Source organism: Sarcophilus harrisii, chromosome X (assembly GCF_902635505.1).
Source record: "Sarcophilus harrisii chromosome X, mSarHar1.11, whole genome shotgun sequence".
Lineage (NCBI taxonomy): Eukaryota > Metazoa > Chordata > Mammalia > Dasyuromorphia > Dasyuridae > Sarcophilus > Sarcophilus harrisii.
Genome location: NC_045432.1, coordinates 42664470 through 42682732, shown reverse-complemented (window position 1 = coordinate 42682732; position 18263 = coordinate 42664470). Strand labels below are relative to the sequence as shown.

The window sequence follows — 18263 nt, the reverse complement described above, 5'->3', positions numbered from 1 at the left end:
TGGAAGGGACCTTTAAAAGTATCTAATCCAATACCCTCATTTTACAGAGGAAGAAGGAGACTCAGAGAGGGGAGATGATTTATCTGAAGTGACACAGTTAGCCAAGTCCAATTTCTTGTGCTTCAAATCCATTCCTTGCCAATAATTTTTTAAAAAGTAGATTGTTGTTTTTCAGTCTCCAGAATAAATTATTAAAACCCATTCGACCTGGTTCAAGAGTTGGGAGAATAAGCAAACATAATACTTAGGTTAGAAATATTGTAGCAAGATTTCAGTTACTGACATTACAACCCCAAAGAACTTAATTTCTCAGTTTGACTATAGACCTTAGCATGTGTTCTGAATGTGGTTTAGATTGCCTGGTTCTCATTTGACAACGCAATCCTGACTGATGGGAAGTCATGTTTTCATGTACTTACATAGGATTTTTTTAGACTTTTATAAACTTTAAGATACCAAAGAAATAGAGATTCTAGTAATTAAAGGTCTTTTCCCTGTTTTCCCCAGGCATGTCATAAACGAGCTAATAGAGACTGAGAGGGTGTACGTGGAGGAGTTGTTCATTGTCTTGGTGGTGAGTGCCATTGTAATTTCAGTCACTTTCCTCTCCTCCTTCCCCTTGTCAGAAATAATAGCTTGCATTGATAAAGAGTATTTTAAAAGTCTTACTGTGGTTTTAAGTTATTGAATCTTAAAATTGCACAAGTCTTTTTGAATATGCCATATAGGTCTTTTATATACATTGTCTCCTTTAATCTTCACAATAGCTGAATGCTGTCTTACTGATAGAGAGAGAGAGAGAGAGAGAGAGAGAATGAGAATGAGAATGAACAGCATGTTTCTTTCACCTGGAACTCCAGTCCAATGCAACAAGTATGTAATAAGGGCTTATTATATGCCAGATGCTAGACTACAACGTTCAAAAAGAAAAAAGAACTCCTTTCTGAAAGAGCTAACAACCATATGACATTACAGTCTTTTAGTGCTTAATTTAAGGTTTATAATCATATTAGGTCTACTTATTTGGGTTTAACCACAATCCTGGCAATTAGGTAGGGAAGGAGTATCATTGCCCTTGTTTTCATGGATGAGAAAACTCAAAACGCACAGAGTGAAAGGATTTGCTCAAGTCTTGGCTGAACTGGATAGAACTGAGCCCCAAGTCATTTGAACCCCACGTTCAGTGCCATTTCCATCACACATCACAATTCCCAGGCGGCACTCTGGTACCAGTACAACACGCTGCTCTGTATTTGAAAGAGTAGCTTCTTGCTTACCTAATGAACTCAGAGTGAAGTAAGATCCTCATTTTACCCATTCAGCCAGCATATGTTACAATAATGATGGCACAAGAAGTTCAAAAGGCAACATTCGAGACTAAGACATGGATGTTAATGAAAAGTTGCTCAAGATACTTTAGTGGAATTCATAGGCTCATGGCAGAGAACATGGAATGGTGGAAAGAACACTGACCTGGAGTTAGGAAAGACTCAAATTCCTAAATCCTCCCTGTGACACTTGACAACTGTATGACTCTGAGAAAGTCACAATATTTGTGAACCTCAGCTTCCTTATCTGTCTGTCTGTCTGTCTGTCTATCTATCAATCAAATAAGAATAATACCAGTAATATGAGTTAGGAGTGACAAAATTGTTAGGCAACATAAACTCTGGACTTAATAAATTGATGTCTCTTTTGGGGCCAGGGCTACCGAGCAGAGATGGAAAACCCTGAGATGATACCACTTATGCCAATGTCCCTGAGAACCAGGAAGGATATTCTCTTTGGTAACATGCCTGAAATCTACGAATTCCATAAGAGGTACGTTAATGATGAATCAGACATTCTTACTTCATAGAATTATTTTCCCTCCTATGTCCAATGGAAGAGTTGTCTTATCTTTTCTCTCAACTTTTCACAGAATTTTTCTGCATAGCTTGGAAAGCTGCCTTGAAGCTCCACAACGTGTGGGATTTTGTTTCCTTGAAAGGGTTTGTTAAATCACTGTTCATCTCTCAAAGTAGTTTTTCCCCTTCTCAGAGAATCATCCCAGAGAAGAGGAGTTTCATTTCTAACTGGGGAGACAACAAGGCCAGATCTAGGGGGTCCCAAAAGTCTCAGTGCAGTTTTATACTTTAATAGCTAGACTTTTTGATGGCTTAACATGGGATAAACTGTATGAGTATATAAGCAATAAATAGAAAGAAGAGAAATCGAAATACACAGAAAATAGTTAAAGACAAAGTAATTTGAGAGAGATAGCTGCAAGGCTCTATTAGAAGATTATAATTTTCATTCTTACTTTCAAGATTGTTGCAGTGGGGGCCTAAAACTCATTAATTGTAGCATTTGTTTACTTTTGGTATCTAACTAGTATGAGATACATAGTAGGTACTTACTAAATGTTTTCTGAGTTTATAAGACTATAGTATCTTAGTTGTCCCCAGAGGGCCATCTAGCTCAACTGCTTCTTTTTACATAGAAGGAAACTGAGGACCAAGGAAGAGAAATGACTTGCCCAACATCATAATAGACTCCTAGATCTAGAGCAAGAAAAGATCTCAGAGGGCATCTAGTCTAAACCCTTTATTTTACAGAATTTTACAGAACAGGCCAGGCAGAGAAAAGGACTTGTCCACGATCACAGGGTAGTCAGCGTGTCAAATCATAATGCAGTATGGCCCTGTTCTCCGTAGGCATTGATGTCTCTTCATTCAAGCTTCTAATCTAGCTTTGTGACTGATCCATTTGGAAAAGGACAACAATATTGCATTTTATTTCTCCTCCAGAGGAATGATTTTCAGATCTATGAGAAGTACTGTCAGAACAAACCCAGGTCTGAGCTACTTTGGAGACAGCACTCAGAAAGTGTATTTTTCATGGTGAGTGTTATTTTATTGGAGAGAGTAGGGAAACGTGATTTTGGGGAATTTGGGGATTTTGCTATTAGACTTGCCCCCAATGGATTGAGTGCTAGAAGGGGCTTTAGACGTTATTGGGTCCAACCCTTTTATTTTACAAATGGAGAAACTAAGATTAAATGACTTCCCAAGGTCACACAGCCAGTTAAGTGTTAGAAGTCGATTTGAAAGTATGTCTTCCTGCCTCTGAGTCTCTGGCACTTTATTCATTATATTGTGCTGACCATCCAAGAGTGCTCTACTTTGTTGATTGCCTAATTTTCTTTTCCATCTCTGTGAATTACCCTTATTTCATTGCTGCCCTCTGACCTTCTGTTATACCTCTCTTCCCCATTAGCCCAAATTCTGTCTGCCTAATTAGAGGTCCCCAGATCTTAGGAGCCAAGGTCATGGCCATGCTGTATCTGATGCTACTGTGCCAGTAGTTTAATATTTAGCACAAGTGATGTGGGTTGTGTTTTCCTGTTTTATGAAAAAATCCTTTATGCACATCCCATGTGATTTCTTTTCAACTTAGACTTATTTTTTTTACTGGCCTTTGAAATGTGGAATCCATACTCATTTGCATCAGTGTATTCGGATATGTTTTCACATTAATCCCCAGTCCATCCTTCTTTCCCTAAATGTTTTTTTTTTTCCTTTTATACATCTCTTTAACGTACAAATTCAGTGCTAATGTACCCTTTTAAAGTGTAAATTATTCAGTAAACCTAGTGCTTTTTAGGATTGTAGAATTTAGGGGCTTCCCTCTACCACATTAATGGGATAATTTCCAGTCTTTTCCAAACTGTCTTATACCCACTAAGCTCTTATGCCATCTGGATGTCGTCTGGTTTCTTTCTTTCTTTTCTCTTTATTCTATTTGAGTTTTAACGGATATTCACATTTTTGAACTAGTGTCATTTAACAAGTGGCACTTTTTTGGGTATATGGTATAATTCAGATACATTGATCTTTCTGGTATTTTTTGTGACTCAGGAATGCCAAAAGAAACTGGATCATAAACTTGGCCTGGACTCCTATCTGCTCAAACCAGTGCAGCGCCTGACAAAATATCAGTTGCTTTTGAAGGTATCCACGTGATGCTTATTAATTTCTGGGAAAATCACGAAAGGTTTTGGTAGCTCTCTAAGCTGCATTTGGACTGGGTGGACTCTGGGACTTGCCAAGTCAAGGAGCACACTGTGTTATTCTGTGTTCTCCAAATACTGAGGAGGCAGATTTCATCCTTTCAATGCCTGCCCATCAGTGCCTGATCTCTTGTTCACATGCTCTCATAAGTTACCACTGGGGATCATATGACTTCATTTATTTTAATTCACTGTGACAAATTTTTATTTTTGTTTTTTTATTATGTATTTATTTATTTTTTCTGCAGCAATTGGGGTTAAGTGACTTGCCCAGGGTCACACAGCTAGGAAGTGTTAAATGTCTCAGGCCAGATTTGAACTCAGGTCCTCCTGACTTCAAGGCACCACCTAGCTGCCCCTGACACATTTTTATTAAATACTAAATATTAAATATTTTATTAAGTACATGCCAAACACTGTGCTAGGTTGTGGGATGCAAACAAACAAACAAACAAACAAAAAAACCCTTGCCTATGGAAAGCTTATATTTTACTAGGGAGAAATGATTATTATATTACAAAGAAACTTTAAGATCAAGAAAGTGCTATTGAATGGGGCCAGTTAGGAAAGACTTCAAATAAGAAGTGATGTCTAAACTGTGATTGGAAGGAAACTAGGGATTCCGAAAGACAAGATTAGAAGGAAATACACAACCATGGAAGGCCAACCATGCAAAGGCATGGAGATGGGTGAGGAAGACAAACTGTTTTCTATAGGCAACAGCTAGCTGGCTAATCCACCTTGAATGGAGAATATGTGAAAAAGACAATATGAAATGAGATTGGAAAGCTTAGTGGGTGCCAGACTGTGGAAAGCTTCAAATGAAGGACAAAGGATTTTCCAATAAAAGCATTATTTGGGAATATTTTGCATAATGTTGCCCCAACCAACCCCTGTTCGCAGCGGCATCATTGGTACATTATCTTGAAGCTCCTCTCCATGGTATCATTCATTGTTTCCGCAGTGCTAATCAGATGTTTGGCATTGAGCTCATGCGTCAGCCCTTGTGGTTTTAACTCCCCTGAGTGGTTTACTGCGGCGTTGCTTATTATTGATAGATGATGCTTGGCGCCCCCTGAAACATTGTTTCTCCTAATTTTAAGTTTTCGTGGAATTATCTAATGACATCAGTCAAGGTATGGCCATTTTTTGAGTCACATCCCATGTGAGAAAGCCCCTTTGGCATAAACCTCAAGCCATCATCCCACTGAGAACATCTGGAGTTTTCTTAGCCATTTAATTAGCCATCCAGAGAGATGTTTTCCTGGGTTTTTTATGAGGAACTTATATGCATAGCCTTCAATAAGAATTAATAAAAATTAATAAAAATTAAAAATGCAAACCCATGTCTCTTAATGGAGTGAAAGTGCTACAAAAGAGGTTGCTTGGTTTCCTCAGGAAAAGATAAAGACAGCGTTCCCCCAGAGTATTGACGTGGTTTCTATTTTTTTTTATCCTGGAACAGTCCAGGTTTGGGGCATATTTATACATTTGAACTATGTGCCACAAAAATAAAGCAGTCATTTGTGTGCAAACCCCCCACAAAGTCTAATGATACCTCATATTTATAGTTATTTTCAGAGTTTTGCTCCCAACAACGCTGTAGAGAAGATGGTGAAAGTGTTATTACCCCTGATTTCATAGATGAGAAAACTAAGGTACCTAAAGCTGGTACAAAGCAGAGCTACAACTCAGACCCATTTTCTCTTTCTTCCAAGCCTAATCCGGCTCTTTCTCATTTATGCACAGCTCTTGCCTCTTACATGGTTGCCCTGAGCATTGCAGAAACCCAGTGCTTTAGGGAGCCTTTGCTTCTTAATCACAAGCCCCAATTTTATATCTTCCACATTTTAGAACAGAATTAGTTACTGTAGCACTAAGGTGACAAGTGAGGCAAGTGCCATGTTCCCCGAACTCCACTGGACAGGTTGTGTTATCCTGGAAATAAAAACAAAAAAAAACCCTCATGTATTTCTTTTCTTGAATTGTTAATATCAGAGGAATATTGAGTTTGGATTCTGACGTCTCTCTCTAGGAGTTACTCAAATACAGCGCCAGCTGCGAAGGAGTTCACGAGCTCCAGGAAGCTCTTGAGGCAATGTTGGACTTACTGAAGTCAGTCAATGATTCCATGCATCAGACTGCCATTACTGGTTATGATGTAAGTGGGGACCAGTAATTCTGTATATCCTAGGGACCAATGTTGTATATAAACCATGGGGATGATGAGAGCACATGATGAACAGAATTGGTTATGCTTCATTCACTTGAAGATATGAAGACATCCACTTGGGTGAGCACTTCAATACATGTGCTGTCATGCTGTTGAAGTTTATGAGGGAGGTGTGTGTGTGTTTTATCAATGCCTTTTGGGTTTATACCATACTCTTTCCTTGATATACCATCAGCTTCTCACTATCCTCTGAACCCTCCCTGGTAACAAAGAAAGAAAGTTAAACAAAACTATCCAAAACCGCTCTCTCTCCTGAGGTTGTATGACATTTAACAAAAGCAGTCCCCTACCTCTTAACTGAGGGGGGGGAGTATGTTCCATCTTTACTTTTCTGGGACCAAGCTAGGCTACTGTATTCAATATTCAGTTGGTGCTAAACCATTTTACCCTCTTTATATCATAGTGGCCTTTGCCTAAATTATTCTACTGATTCTGCTTTCTTTGCTTTGTATCTATTCACATGGGTCTTCCAATGCAGTTCCAAATTTTTCATATTTGTCATTTCTAATGACACAACAATACTGCTCTGTGTTCTTATACCACAGTTTGCTCAGCCATTCTCCAGTGGATGGACACATGCTCTGTTTCCAGCTTTGTGCTGGCCGCCAGAAGCTCAGCTACGATACTTTAGTGTATGGAGCTTTTCTTTCTGCCTCAGTCATCATCCTTATCTAGTAGTGTCATTGGGTGACTGAATAAAAAGAGCTTTCTTGTATAATTCCAAGTTATTTTCCAGAATAGCTAGACTAAATTCATAGTTTTGCCTAGGGATATTCATATCATATGTCTTTCCTCCCATAACCCTTCCAACATAAACCATTTCTGCTTCTTGGCATCTTAGTCGGAGCACTAATTTTTTTTATGTTTTCATTTCATTTCTAGGGTGACCTAAGTGACTTGGGCAAGATATTAATGCAAGGATCCTTCAGTGTGTGGATTAGTCATAGAAAAGGTGCCACCAAAATGAAGGACTTTGCCCGATTCAAGCCCATGCAACGCCACCTTTTCTTGTATGAGAAAGCTATTGTGTTCTGTAAGAGGAGAAATGAACATGGAGACGGACATGAGAAAACACCCTTCTACAGCTTTAAGCACCATTTGAAAGTGAGACATATTTAATCTCTTGCCATAATGATGCATCCATGTGTATCTCTTTCTCTGTAGGCCTCCTCTGAAAACTCATTGTCGTGTGCAGGTGACCCCACACAGGGGTATTCCTTTGGTTTGTGTAGACAGCTTGTGCTGGCTACTGAAACCCGCCTTCATGGGCTGTGCATCGCTGTGTTGTACTGTTGCCATGTAACACGTTGTTCTGTTTCCCGGTACACTTTTCTAAGAGTTCTGTGAGCAGAGCTGGACTCAAAGAGATTAGTGCCTGTGGTGTTTATTCACATTTTCTCTCTTGTTTTTCTCTCTTCCTTTCCCCTTAGATTTATGGATACTTTTTAAAAAAAAAGTCAGTTTCACTTCCCAGTGGTGCTTTCCTCAGACCCATTAAAATTCATTTTAATAATAAAGACAGATCTCTCTGCTGGGAGTTCTTCACCTGGAATCCATAACCCCAAAGGGAGGTCTATGAACAAGTTTCAGGGGGAGTGTGTGAACTCAGAAGAGGGGAAAACAAATCACTTTAAGTTGTACTAACTTTTTATTTCCTTGGAAATTTTATGCATTTTATTTTATTCATTTAAAAGCATTACTCTGAGAAGGATCTATTGACTTTATCAGATTACCAGAGGGATCCACAACACAAAAAGATAAAGAATCTCACGTTAGGTAAAAGCAGTAAGCGTATTGGCCATATCCGAACCTGTATGCCTCATTCCACATCCCCTAAAATGCAGCATCTATTGAAATATGGAAGACCTGTTTCACTGTCAGTCAGCTAAAGTCACAGTTGGTTAGCCTTTTAATCAGAATTGTGTTTTTCAGTGTTGTTTTTCTTTGTATACTATGTAAATTATTGTTCTCATTCTGCTTACTGTTCTCTGAATTCTTCATGTTTGCCCTTTCTTATGGTGCACCTTTCTTGGTGCATTCCATTACAATCATATGCCCCAGTCTGTTTATCTTTTCCCTGAGTTAGTGGTTGCTCACCTTCTGTCTTGTCCTTTGCCACAACAGAAATGTCACTGCAAATGTTCTTGTTTGGCTGCTGCCTTTGCCGTGCTTGGGGTATATGCCCAATGGTGATATCTTGTGGTAAAAGGGTATTTAGAATCTACTGGCTGTGAAATGGTACATCCCCCCCCTCGAATCTTCCCACTGCTTTTGATGAACAAATTCAAGAGTTTTTATTCTCGTTCTAATTTCCTTCCTGATGGACCCATCCCCAACCCAGTGGTAAGAGCAGTTGAAGAGGTGGGAATTATGTATAATTAAAATCTGTTTGCTGGAAGTGGGATAGTGATTTAATCACTGTTCAAACCTCTTCAGATGCTCTTAGCAAGCCTTAAGAGTTTCAGGGATGTTGTTTCCTACCGCTGGGAGAGAATTTATATGTATGAAAAAATTTAAAAATGCTTATGTTTGATCTCGGTAATCGGAAGACAGGGTTGGTGAGGAGTGTGGGAGCAGAAAATGACATGTATAAATATTGAGGTCCTTGTTTTTTTAATAAAGAGAACTGATTTTGTTGCCAACTCTTGGCTAGGTAACCAACCAATTTCTAGGACAGTCCCTGTGTCTAGATAAAAATGTGTCCTTTGAATGAGGCTTTGTAAAAACAATCTCCTTTGTCAGACCACATGTCCTTATTTTTGGTTCAGAAAATATGGTCATCTGAATGGGTGTTCTCCTGGGTCATTTCTTCCTTCCGTGGCATATGATTTGAGTGCTGCAGTGTATCTCTTTACCACCAAAGGGTGACTTTGGATATGGGGTTTCTAACTTGATAGATTTAGCTTTCCAAAGAAAGAAATGATTCAAATGTTTTGGCAGCAAAACTCATTTGGAAAGTCCTTTGGAGACCTGGATTCTAGTCCTGACTTTGCTGAGAACCAGCTGTGTGGCCTTTGGCAAACTATCTTATCTCTGTGGGCCTCGGTTTTCCCATCTGTAAAATTGAGGGGGTTGGACATGACTAAGGATCGGCTTAACTTTTCTATTGCAGTCTGATGAAGACTGGACCCCTCCTTGGAAATATGTTTGTAAACAATATGAGGAAATGTTAAATTTCAGTTAGAGGTTAGTGAATATAAATATGCATTTTGTTTCACCATTCATGTCATGTAATGTCCAGAGTCTTCTCTGTGTCTGTGTCTGAGCTCGAGCATACATACACACTAGAGTCTCACACTCTCTTCACTGTCTCTCTCCAGTCCTCTCAGCCCTTAAATACCCTAGTACAATTACATCACTAGAACACACTGAGCATATGCCAAGTGTAGAACCATTACATCACCATACTAAGTATATGTGAACTAGAGGACCATTATCTCATTAATCACACTGAGTAAACACCCTGCTGTAAGTATTCTTGTTTCAAGTATACTTCTCCAGAGTTCCACCCTCTATAATGTCACATACCCCTTGGAGGGGTACATGGGCCCCAGATTAAGAACCCCTGCAGTAGGTGGTCTCCAAGATTCTTTCTGGCACTGGAAATAGTCTAATGTTTTATGCAGAGAAATATCTTAGTTGAAATGTGTATTTGTGCTGAGCCCATGATGCTTAGCTGACGCACATTATTGTACCAGGCCATGCAGATGGATTTCCTGATATCTGAAGGCAATTTTCTGAGCCTACAAATTTCAGAATAGTTGCTACGTTGCATGGCCAGAGGGAATTCCTCATCAGAAGTTCCGTAAACCAGTGAAACCAATGTATTCCTTCTCCTCAAAACTGGCCATGATGTTCACATTTACCCTTCTGTAGGTCCAGAGAAGGTCTCCTAAGAGCAGTTCACTTGTGTCTGGCTAAATTGAATTTCAAGCCAGTTTTCAGAAGCCTGTGTCCTGATAACTCAGGCCTTAACAATGCCAACTAAATCCAACTAAAAACGAATAATGCCATAATATACATAGCTAAACAAAATGTGGGGTAAGAAACCCCTCTAAAAATTATGGTCAGGAAAACCAGAGAAGGAACAAGAAGTAGATTGGCAACAGAAAAAGAACTCTGGAGTTGACATCAAATGACCTGAGTTTGAGCCCCCGGCCTATTAACTTTGCTTCTTTTCGGGCTTCAGTTTCTTCCTCTTAAAGGAACTTAAAGAAAACTTCCTCCTTTTTTCTCTCTTTAAAATGTATAGGTCTGGCATTCTGTGATTATATAAAATTTTGAAGGAAAACCTCCAACCACTTCTAGGGGTTAAAGGCCTTGGTTCTTTAGAATGCTTCTTACTTCCAAAAATACAGGTTGGGGCAGCCGGGTGATGCAGTGGATAGAGCACCAACCCTGAAGTTCAAAGGACCCGAATTCAAATCTGGCCTTAGCCAGTTAACACTTCCTGGCTGTGTGACTCTGGGCAAGTCACTTAACCCCAATTGCCTCAGCAAAAAAAAAAAAAAAAAATAAATAAATAAATAAATAAAAAAAGGAAAAAAACCCAAACTTATGGGCTAACTTTTCCTTGATGCAGATGTTTCTCTAGAAATAGTCCTACTAGCCACCGTTCATTTGTTGCTTTTTCCCCTACAGTGATGTACATAAAAAATGTGATTTTTTTTTCTCCTGAGGTAATTAGGCTAAAGTTAGAGGAGCAAAGGGAAGGTATAAAGGGTTAAAGAAAATATGGAAGTATATCTGTGAGAGAAGAGTACTTAAGAGGGCATCAATTGGGCTGTTAGTACTGAAAGAGAAATAAATGGGATAGCACAATCTGTACACAATTCCATTGGGGGAGAAGAAAGGAGGTGGTAGGGAAGAGAGTATATACCATTGGCCCAGAAACATGTTATTCTCTAGGGTGTTGATGATGGAGGGTAAAGGGAATCAAGGTGTGGAACAAAGTTAGATAAAACAAAATAAATGTGTCAGGTAACCAAGTAACAGAAAATGGGGTTCCTAAATCAATTTCTTGTACATTTTTTCATTGAACTCAAAGGGCATTTTTATTTCTCTCTGATTAAAAAAAAACATGAATAAAGACCATGCAGTTCATTTGAAACAGCACCTACTTAAAAGATTTACACAGGACCAATTTAAAATGAATCACTTGGCTTGCATTTAGAATATTTGTTTTTTTTTCCTCTAGAACTACTAATCCATTTTCCAAATTACAAAGAGTACTTAGAGTTGAGCTCTAATGTTTCACCAAAAACATTTATATGTTCTTAACTACAATAGAAATTTGTAGCTTGGTAATTCATAATTGCTGAGCACAAAATGCTCATTTTGTAGGGAGCGTGACATTTTTTATGTAGAATATGATACAGTGCGTGGCCCTAGTTAAATTTGAAATTTGAAATAAAAGGCTCATGAGAATCTCTCTCCTTGTTTTGCAGATGAATGCTGTTGGAATCACTGAGAATGTGAAAGGAGATAGCCGCAAATTTGAAATCTGGTACAGTGGGCGTGAAGAAGTTTATGTCTTGCAGGTTAGCAACTTTCTAAGATGGACTTTCCTGCTGAGCCCTGCTTCCACAAAACTTGTGATCTACAATCTGCATCAGTTTGAATTTATGGAGCTCATAAGTCAAGGGATCTATTTTCATTTCACAAAGGTTTCATCAGAGTTCCTTTTCCATGGAGTATTTAAAACACTATTTGATTTCCCAAACAGATCTATACAGATTCGTCTTTGGAGGATACCCGCTGGATAAATTGTGGCGCAGTCATACCATTACAGAACTTTTACTTAGAAAACTGGAAAATGTTAGAGCAGGGAAGGAGTCTTGGAGATAATTAAATTCAACCCCTTTTATAGATGAGAAAGCCAATGCTCCATGAGGGGAAGGGACATGTCCAATATCACACAGATCATATGATAGTAAGATGATATATTTAGGACTGGAGAAGTCCTTCAGAATCTAGTTAGTATAAGGCCTCCATTTTATAGATGAGAAAACTAAGGCCTAGATGTGGGAAAGTACTCGCATCATTGGATCATGGATTTAGAACTGGAAGAAGTGGTGCTGTTGTTTATGTTCAGTCACGTCTGACTCTCAGTGACCTCCTTTGGGGTTTTCTTGGCAGAGATACTGGAATGTTTTTTTTTTTAACCATTTCTTCCTCCAGCTCATTTTCCAGATGAGGAAACTGAGGCAAGCAGAGGGAAGGGACTTGCCTAGGGTCACCCAGCCAGTAAGTGTCAGGCTGATTTGAACCGGGGAAGAGGAATCTCCCCAACTCCAGGCCCAGTGTTCTGTGCGCTGCAAGTGCCACCTAGGGGTCTTGGAGCTTGGACAGAGACACTGGAATCTTCTCTTCCAACTCTCTCCTTTTACAGATGAGGAAATAGCTGTGAGAGGTTGTGAAGTAGCAACAGGGTCAGATTAGAACTCTGGTCTCCTGATTTGGAAGGATGGTTGCATCCCTCCCCTGGGAGGATCTGCTTTAGCAGGCGTCCAGGTAGCTGCTTTGTCATGCTAATTAAGTGCTCCAGGCAGCGCCTAGAAAGATGGAACTATGAGGTATGCTTGGAGCCCTTTTTGTGGTCTCCCCGCAGTACTTGACACAATTATAAGACTACCCATTGTGGCCTCCAGATTTTGGCCTTTTCTTATCAGACACATGATTGGGGCCACGGCCAGGTGTGCTGCCGGCTCCCCTCAGCTCTTTTCTTTCAGGAAAGGAGAGAAGGAAACTCGGGTCATTTGGGAGTTGCCATTTGAACCTAGATCTTTGTCACCAATGTTAATAATTTTTTTTTGGAGGGTGAGTGGGTGAAGGGGGTACAAAACATGAAGGCATCTAATGCAAGACTATATCTGGTTTTGAGTATTTGTTCATTTTCTTTTCCTTCTTTCCATCTTTTTTCCCTTTCTCCCTTCCCTTCCCTTCCTTTCCTTTCTTTCCTTTCCTTCCCTTCTCTTCTTCCTCCCTACCTTTTTCCTTCCTTCTCTCTCTCCCCCCCTTCGTCCCTCCCTTCCTCCCTGCCTTCCTTCTTTCCTTTCTAGCAGCAAATACAATATTATCCTGCTATTACTGATTTGGGGAAGCTAGGTAGTGCAGTAGAAAAATGGGGCGCAGGGACACAGAAAGGCTCCTCTTCCTGAATTCAAATCTGTCCTCAAATATTTACTGGCTGGATGACCCTGGACAAGTCACTTCACCCTATTTACCTCAGTTTCCTCATCTGGAAAATGAGTTGGAGAAGGAAATGGTAAAAACACTCCAGTATCTGCCAAGAAAACCCCAAATGGGGTCACAAAGAACTGAACATTAATGCAAAACAACTCAACAAGAGCATTTTTGATTTCAACGTTTTCTGCTCCTTTAGTGGGGTTATTGATCACTTTTTAATGAAATCATTGCAGTGAATAGGGGCAATCTGGCATAGTCTCTAGAGTGCTAGCAGGCTTCTTGATCCTGGCCCAGTCCCTTAATTTCTCGGTGCCCGAGGCAACTCCATATATCTTATCTGCAGTGGAATACAGTAAGGAAAAGCCCTGAGTCAGAAAATCTGGGCTCCCATTCTGCCTCACTACTTGTGTGACATTAGGTAAGCTACTTCGCCTACTTAAGCCTCAGTTTTTCTCCTCCATTACATAAGGAGTTGGACTTAATGGCCTTAAGAGGCCCCTTTCAGTTCTAAATATAGGAATTTATAGCTCTTCACATGGATTAGTTTCTCCCCCCAAGTGCCCCAAACAAAAGAAACAAAATGGTTTTGTTTTATTTTTCTTAAACGACAACTGGTGGCAGCATGGACCATGCACTGGACTTGCAGTCATGAAGACCTGAATGCAAATTTGACCTTAAATATTAATTGGCTTGTGACCCTAGGCAAGGCACTCCACCTATGCTTATGCCAAGTAAAGATTATTGAAAGACACCATCCTGTGTAACACACACAAAGGTGGCCTACACAAACATACCCACATGAACGTTGAAAGCCCATATTTGGTGTTGGTTTAAGTGCTTATACCTCTAGTTCAGGCATAACTTGAAAATGGTTTGGTGACTTCTATCGAAGGTGGTGCTGACTGACACCCAGGGTCAACTGCTCAGTTTCGGTTTAAATACAGAACTTGGGTGCTCCTAGAGAATGACTCCTGTTGGCTCCCTCTCACTTCCCTTTGTTCTATCATTCCAAAGCTGGCTTCCAGGAAGTCATTGAATGTTACCTGGTCCTTCCTCTTTAGGCCCAGACTATGGAATCCAAGACAGCCTGGTTGAATGAAATAAGAAAAATTTTGATCAAGCAGCAAGAAGTTGAGAGAGGTAATGTTGGCACTACAAACTGGCTTGGGGCTAGGTGGAGAAGGGAGTGGGGTTACCCCCCTGCTTTGATTGGACTTCTTTTTTATTGTATTTCTATTTCTATTTATTTCTTTTTCTTTTTTTCTTACTAGTATTTTATTTTTCTCAATACACGGCAAGATATTTTTCAATATCCATTTTTGTAAGACTGTGTTCCAAATTTTTCTCCCTTGCTCTCTCACTTCTCCCCCTCCCCAAGGCAGCAAGCAATCTGATATAAGTTAAACATGTGCAATCTTTTTAAACATATTTCTATATTTGCTTGACTGAATTCTTGTTGGCCCACCAGCTCTCTGCTGTCAGTTGCTTGGTCCTGAGCCTTACAGGTTCCAGGAACTCGCTTTTAGCAGCCCACCTGAGAGTGATCAGGTACTAACTCATGAGATTGCTTAATAGACCAGGATCCCAACCAATTAATTTATAGTGAAAAGGAGAATCCCCAAAAGAAGACAGGTTATTTGGGTCAATTGGTCAATGCATTCTCTTTCTAATAATAATATTGACTTGAACAGTGAAATTGAGAGTATTGGGTGGGCAATTGCAACTCAACATGGTCAAAACAGAACTCATTATTTTATTCCCCTAAACCAATCCATCATTTAAAAAAAAGATTTTTATTTTGAATTTAGCAAACACCACATAAAATGGGCATTTCCATAAATAGAGTAGAATGGAAAAAAGAGGACCGTATAGTTAATTACAAATTTCCATTATACATCCACCCTTCTGAAGTGCCCTGTTTCTTTCCAGATTATCACCATCCTTCCAGTCACCCAGTCTGATGACTTCGTAGTCATTCTCAAAATTTACCCCACATATATGTTTTTTCCTGTCCCTGCAATTTCTCTCACAACCTTCTCCTTTGTACTCAGGCGGCCACCACCCCAGTTCAGTTTTATCCCCTCTAGATCTGGTCTCCCCTCAAGACTATTACAAAGTCTCTTTGCCCCCAGTCTTGCCCTCTCCCCGATCCATCTTCCACACAGTTGTCTAAGCTGTAGTCCAAAATAAATAAGTATACTTAAATATAAATATAGCCCCCAAACATGGGCTTGATTGTTACTACCCTCCTCAATAAACTCCAATGGCTCCCCATTACCTCTAGAATCAAACACATACTGCTCTGTTTGACATTTAAGTCCCTTAAAAACCTTTCCAAACTCATATATTCTCTGACTTTATGTACTCTCAATCTAATTAAACTGACCTTCTTGGTCATTTACATAGAACACTCCATCCCCATCTTTTAAACAGGATGTTCCCCATTCCAGAGGTGTATTTCCTCCTTATTGTCACTTTTTGGAATCTTTAGTTTCCTCAAAAATATACCTCAAGTGACAACTCCTGCAAAGAGGTCATCTACTCTCTCTATTTCATAGGATTATGGATTTTGAGTTGGAAGAGACCATTGATGTTCTCACATCAGGTCCAGTTTTCTCATTTTACAGATGAAGAAACTGAGGCCCACAGAGGTTAAGTGACTTGACAAAAGTCCCAGTAAGTGGCAGGATGAGGCATTGAATGTAGGTCATCCTCAAGCAGCAACCACACAGCTTTTTACCAGGTCACACTCTTCAGATTGAGGACATATCAGAATTTGTCTACTGTCATAATCTTCAGGAATGCTGTCAGACTTTTGTACTTGCAAGTCATGAGTCAAGGGAATGGAAGAAATTCTCACTATGTGCCCTGCACTTGTTCTAGGTCTTAGTATTACAAAAACAAAAGCGAAACATCCCTTGCCCTCAAGGTGCTTACCTTTTCATTGGGAGAAGAAGAATGGGCAGGGACAGAAATTTTGGTCCAGGAAGGCTCTGGGATGTTGCATGGTGTCATTGAGCAGTGGATTGCCGCACCTTTTATGGAAGCTATGGTGGTGTTTATTTGATTATTGCTTCTGAAGCAAGAAATGTAAAGTAAACTATGGCTAAATGAGGAGCGCTCCTCATTCAGCTGCAGATCAGATAGCAAGATGTCAAGGAGCTGGGAAGTGAAATATGGTGTGGAACTGTTTACGTGGTCAGAGAATACTGTTTCTGGTTAGGGAGTGGGGAACCAGGGCATAATTGAATCCTTTCATGATCTTGCACCTCTTCTCAGTCAGTCAGAATTAGTGTTAGTATTACTCAGTGCTGATAATTGTTGTCTAAGCCATAGCTGGTCTTTGAAAAAAAAATAGGGAATGGCAGCTTTTCTGTAGTCATCGGTAACCACTGGAAATCTGGGTTCTCTTTGTAGTTGAGAACCAGCAGCGGAACCAGGCTGCGGAAGCTGTTCCAAGTGTTTCTCAGCTGACTGAAGGGTAAGTAACTTACTGTCCCCACCCTCATATATCTTGTCTGGAATGAAGAAACATCGACATGGAACTATATTTATTCTTCAATACCCTTTGTAAGCCCAACAGTCACTCATCAAAGGGAAAACTTGTATCAGTTTCCTCATTCTGTGCTCCAATATGGGACCAGATGGCGTCCGACCATTGCCGCAGTGGGACATACACGTTGTTTTGCATACCCGAGGCCAGGCATTAAGTTGTCAGTGTCATGATGGTAGGGTTTGTGAAACTGCAGTTATTGTGGACAATAACTCTTGGGGAGACCCCCAGATGTGATGGCTGCTATTGTGAACTTTGCGTAGTCTCCTCAGCATTCAGCTTGTTAATTTCCAGAAGAGTGACTGACATATATTGTGAGAGAAGTCTGTTTCTGAATATAGAAGACTCGATGGAGGACTTCCAGCTTTTCTGAGCTTCTACTTTTCCTCTGGGCTGTAATTGCAACCACCTGCTAGTCATTTTGACCAACTTCTACCACCTCTAACTATTGGGTGGAGATGGAATTTTAGCAAGTCTGCCCTGATTCGTGGGACAGCACCCTAGCTAAGAAAGGGCTGAGGGCTCGTAATCCTAGGACCAGCAACAACAGGGACACAGCCGTATATCTTCTAGCACAGTAACTGTGCTTGCCTTTAACTCTCCTCACTCAGGGCTAGTAAGCACAGAGCTCTTTGCCCACATTATGCATTTCTAGCTGAGTCTCTTACCCGTCATTGGTGGATTCTGGCCAGCCTTAATTTCATTTCTCTCTTTATTCAAAACATTTTTTCTATCAGTTTTTTTTTCAAATCAGTTTTCTAAACTCCTTTCACTCCACACCTGGACAACGAGTTTGGATGTAGTATATGGGTCAACCAGGAGACTATGGATTATAGTATCTAGGATGTTTCTTTGGAGATTATAAATTTGTAAGGGAAGAGTTAGATATAATCTCAGATACCCCCTAGCTCCATTCCCTCATTTTCAGAGGAAGAAACTGAAAATCAGAGAGGGAAAGAGAGTACTATTTGAATCCAGGCCCTTGGAATCTGAATCCAGTGCTCTTTCCTTTTCCTTACAAGACAACTCCATTCTTTGTTCTCCACCACGGTGAGAGATATCTTCCTTAAAGTCGGTACATGGCTGAGGATGTGTTTTGAGAATGAAAGAGGCATGGGCAACTAGGGATAGATTGAGGAGATACCCAGTTCAGTTTTTTTAAACTAGTTTTACTTCTCCTCAAGAAGTCATACTGATCTCAGGCCCTCCAAGATTCCAAGTGAAGTGACTTGCTGCTG

At 40.1% G+C, this 18263-nt stretch overlaps 1 protein-coding gene across 4 annotated transcripts in view; it reads left to right on the top strand.

Moving 5' to 3' along the window:
* The window catches only part of MCF2 (MCF.2 cell line derived transforming sequence), a 113812-nt gene that overhangs the window by 82109 nt on the left and 13440 nt on the right, over positions 1-18263 (top strand). For all 4 annotated transcript variants that reach the window (XM_031944324.1, XM_031944326.1, XM_031944325.1 and 1 more), the window contains 10 exons: positions 508-574; positions 1706-1821; positions 1922-1991; positions 2790-2882; positions 3900-3992; positions 6087-6212; positions 7167-7388; positions 11732-11824; positions 14534-14612; positions 16890-16953. In XM_031944324.1, coding sequence (XP_031800184.1) covers positions 508-574; positions 1706-1821; positions 1922-1991; positions 2790-2882; positions 3900-3992; positions 6087-6212; positions 7167-7388; positions 11732-11824; positions 14534-14612; positions 16890-16953 — 1023 coding nt within the window. The remainder of the gene's footprint in view (positions 1-507; positions 575-1705; positions 1822-1921; positions 1992-2789; positions 2883-3899; positions 3993-6086; positions 6213-7166; positions 7389-11731; positions 11825-14533; positions 14613-16889; positions 16954-18263) is intronic.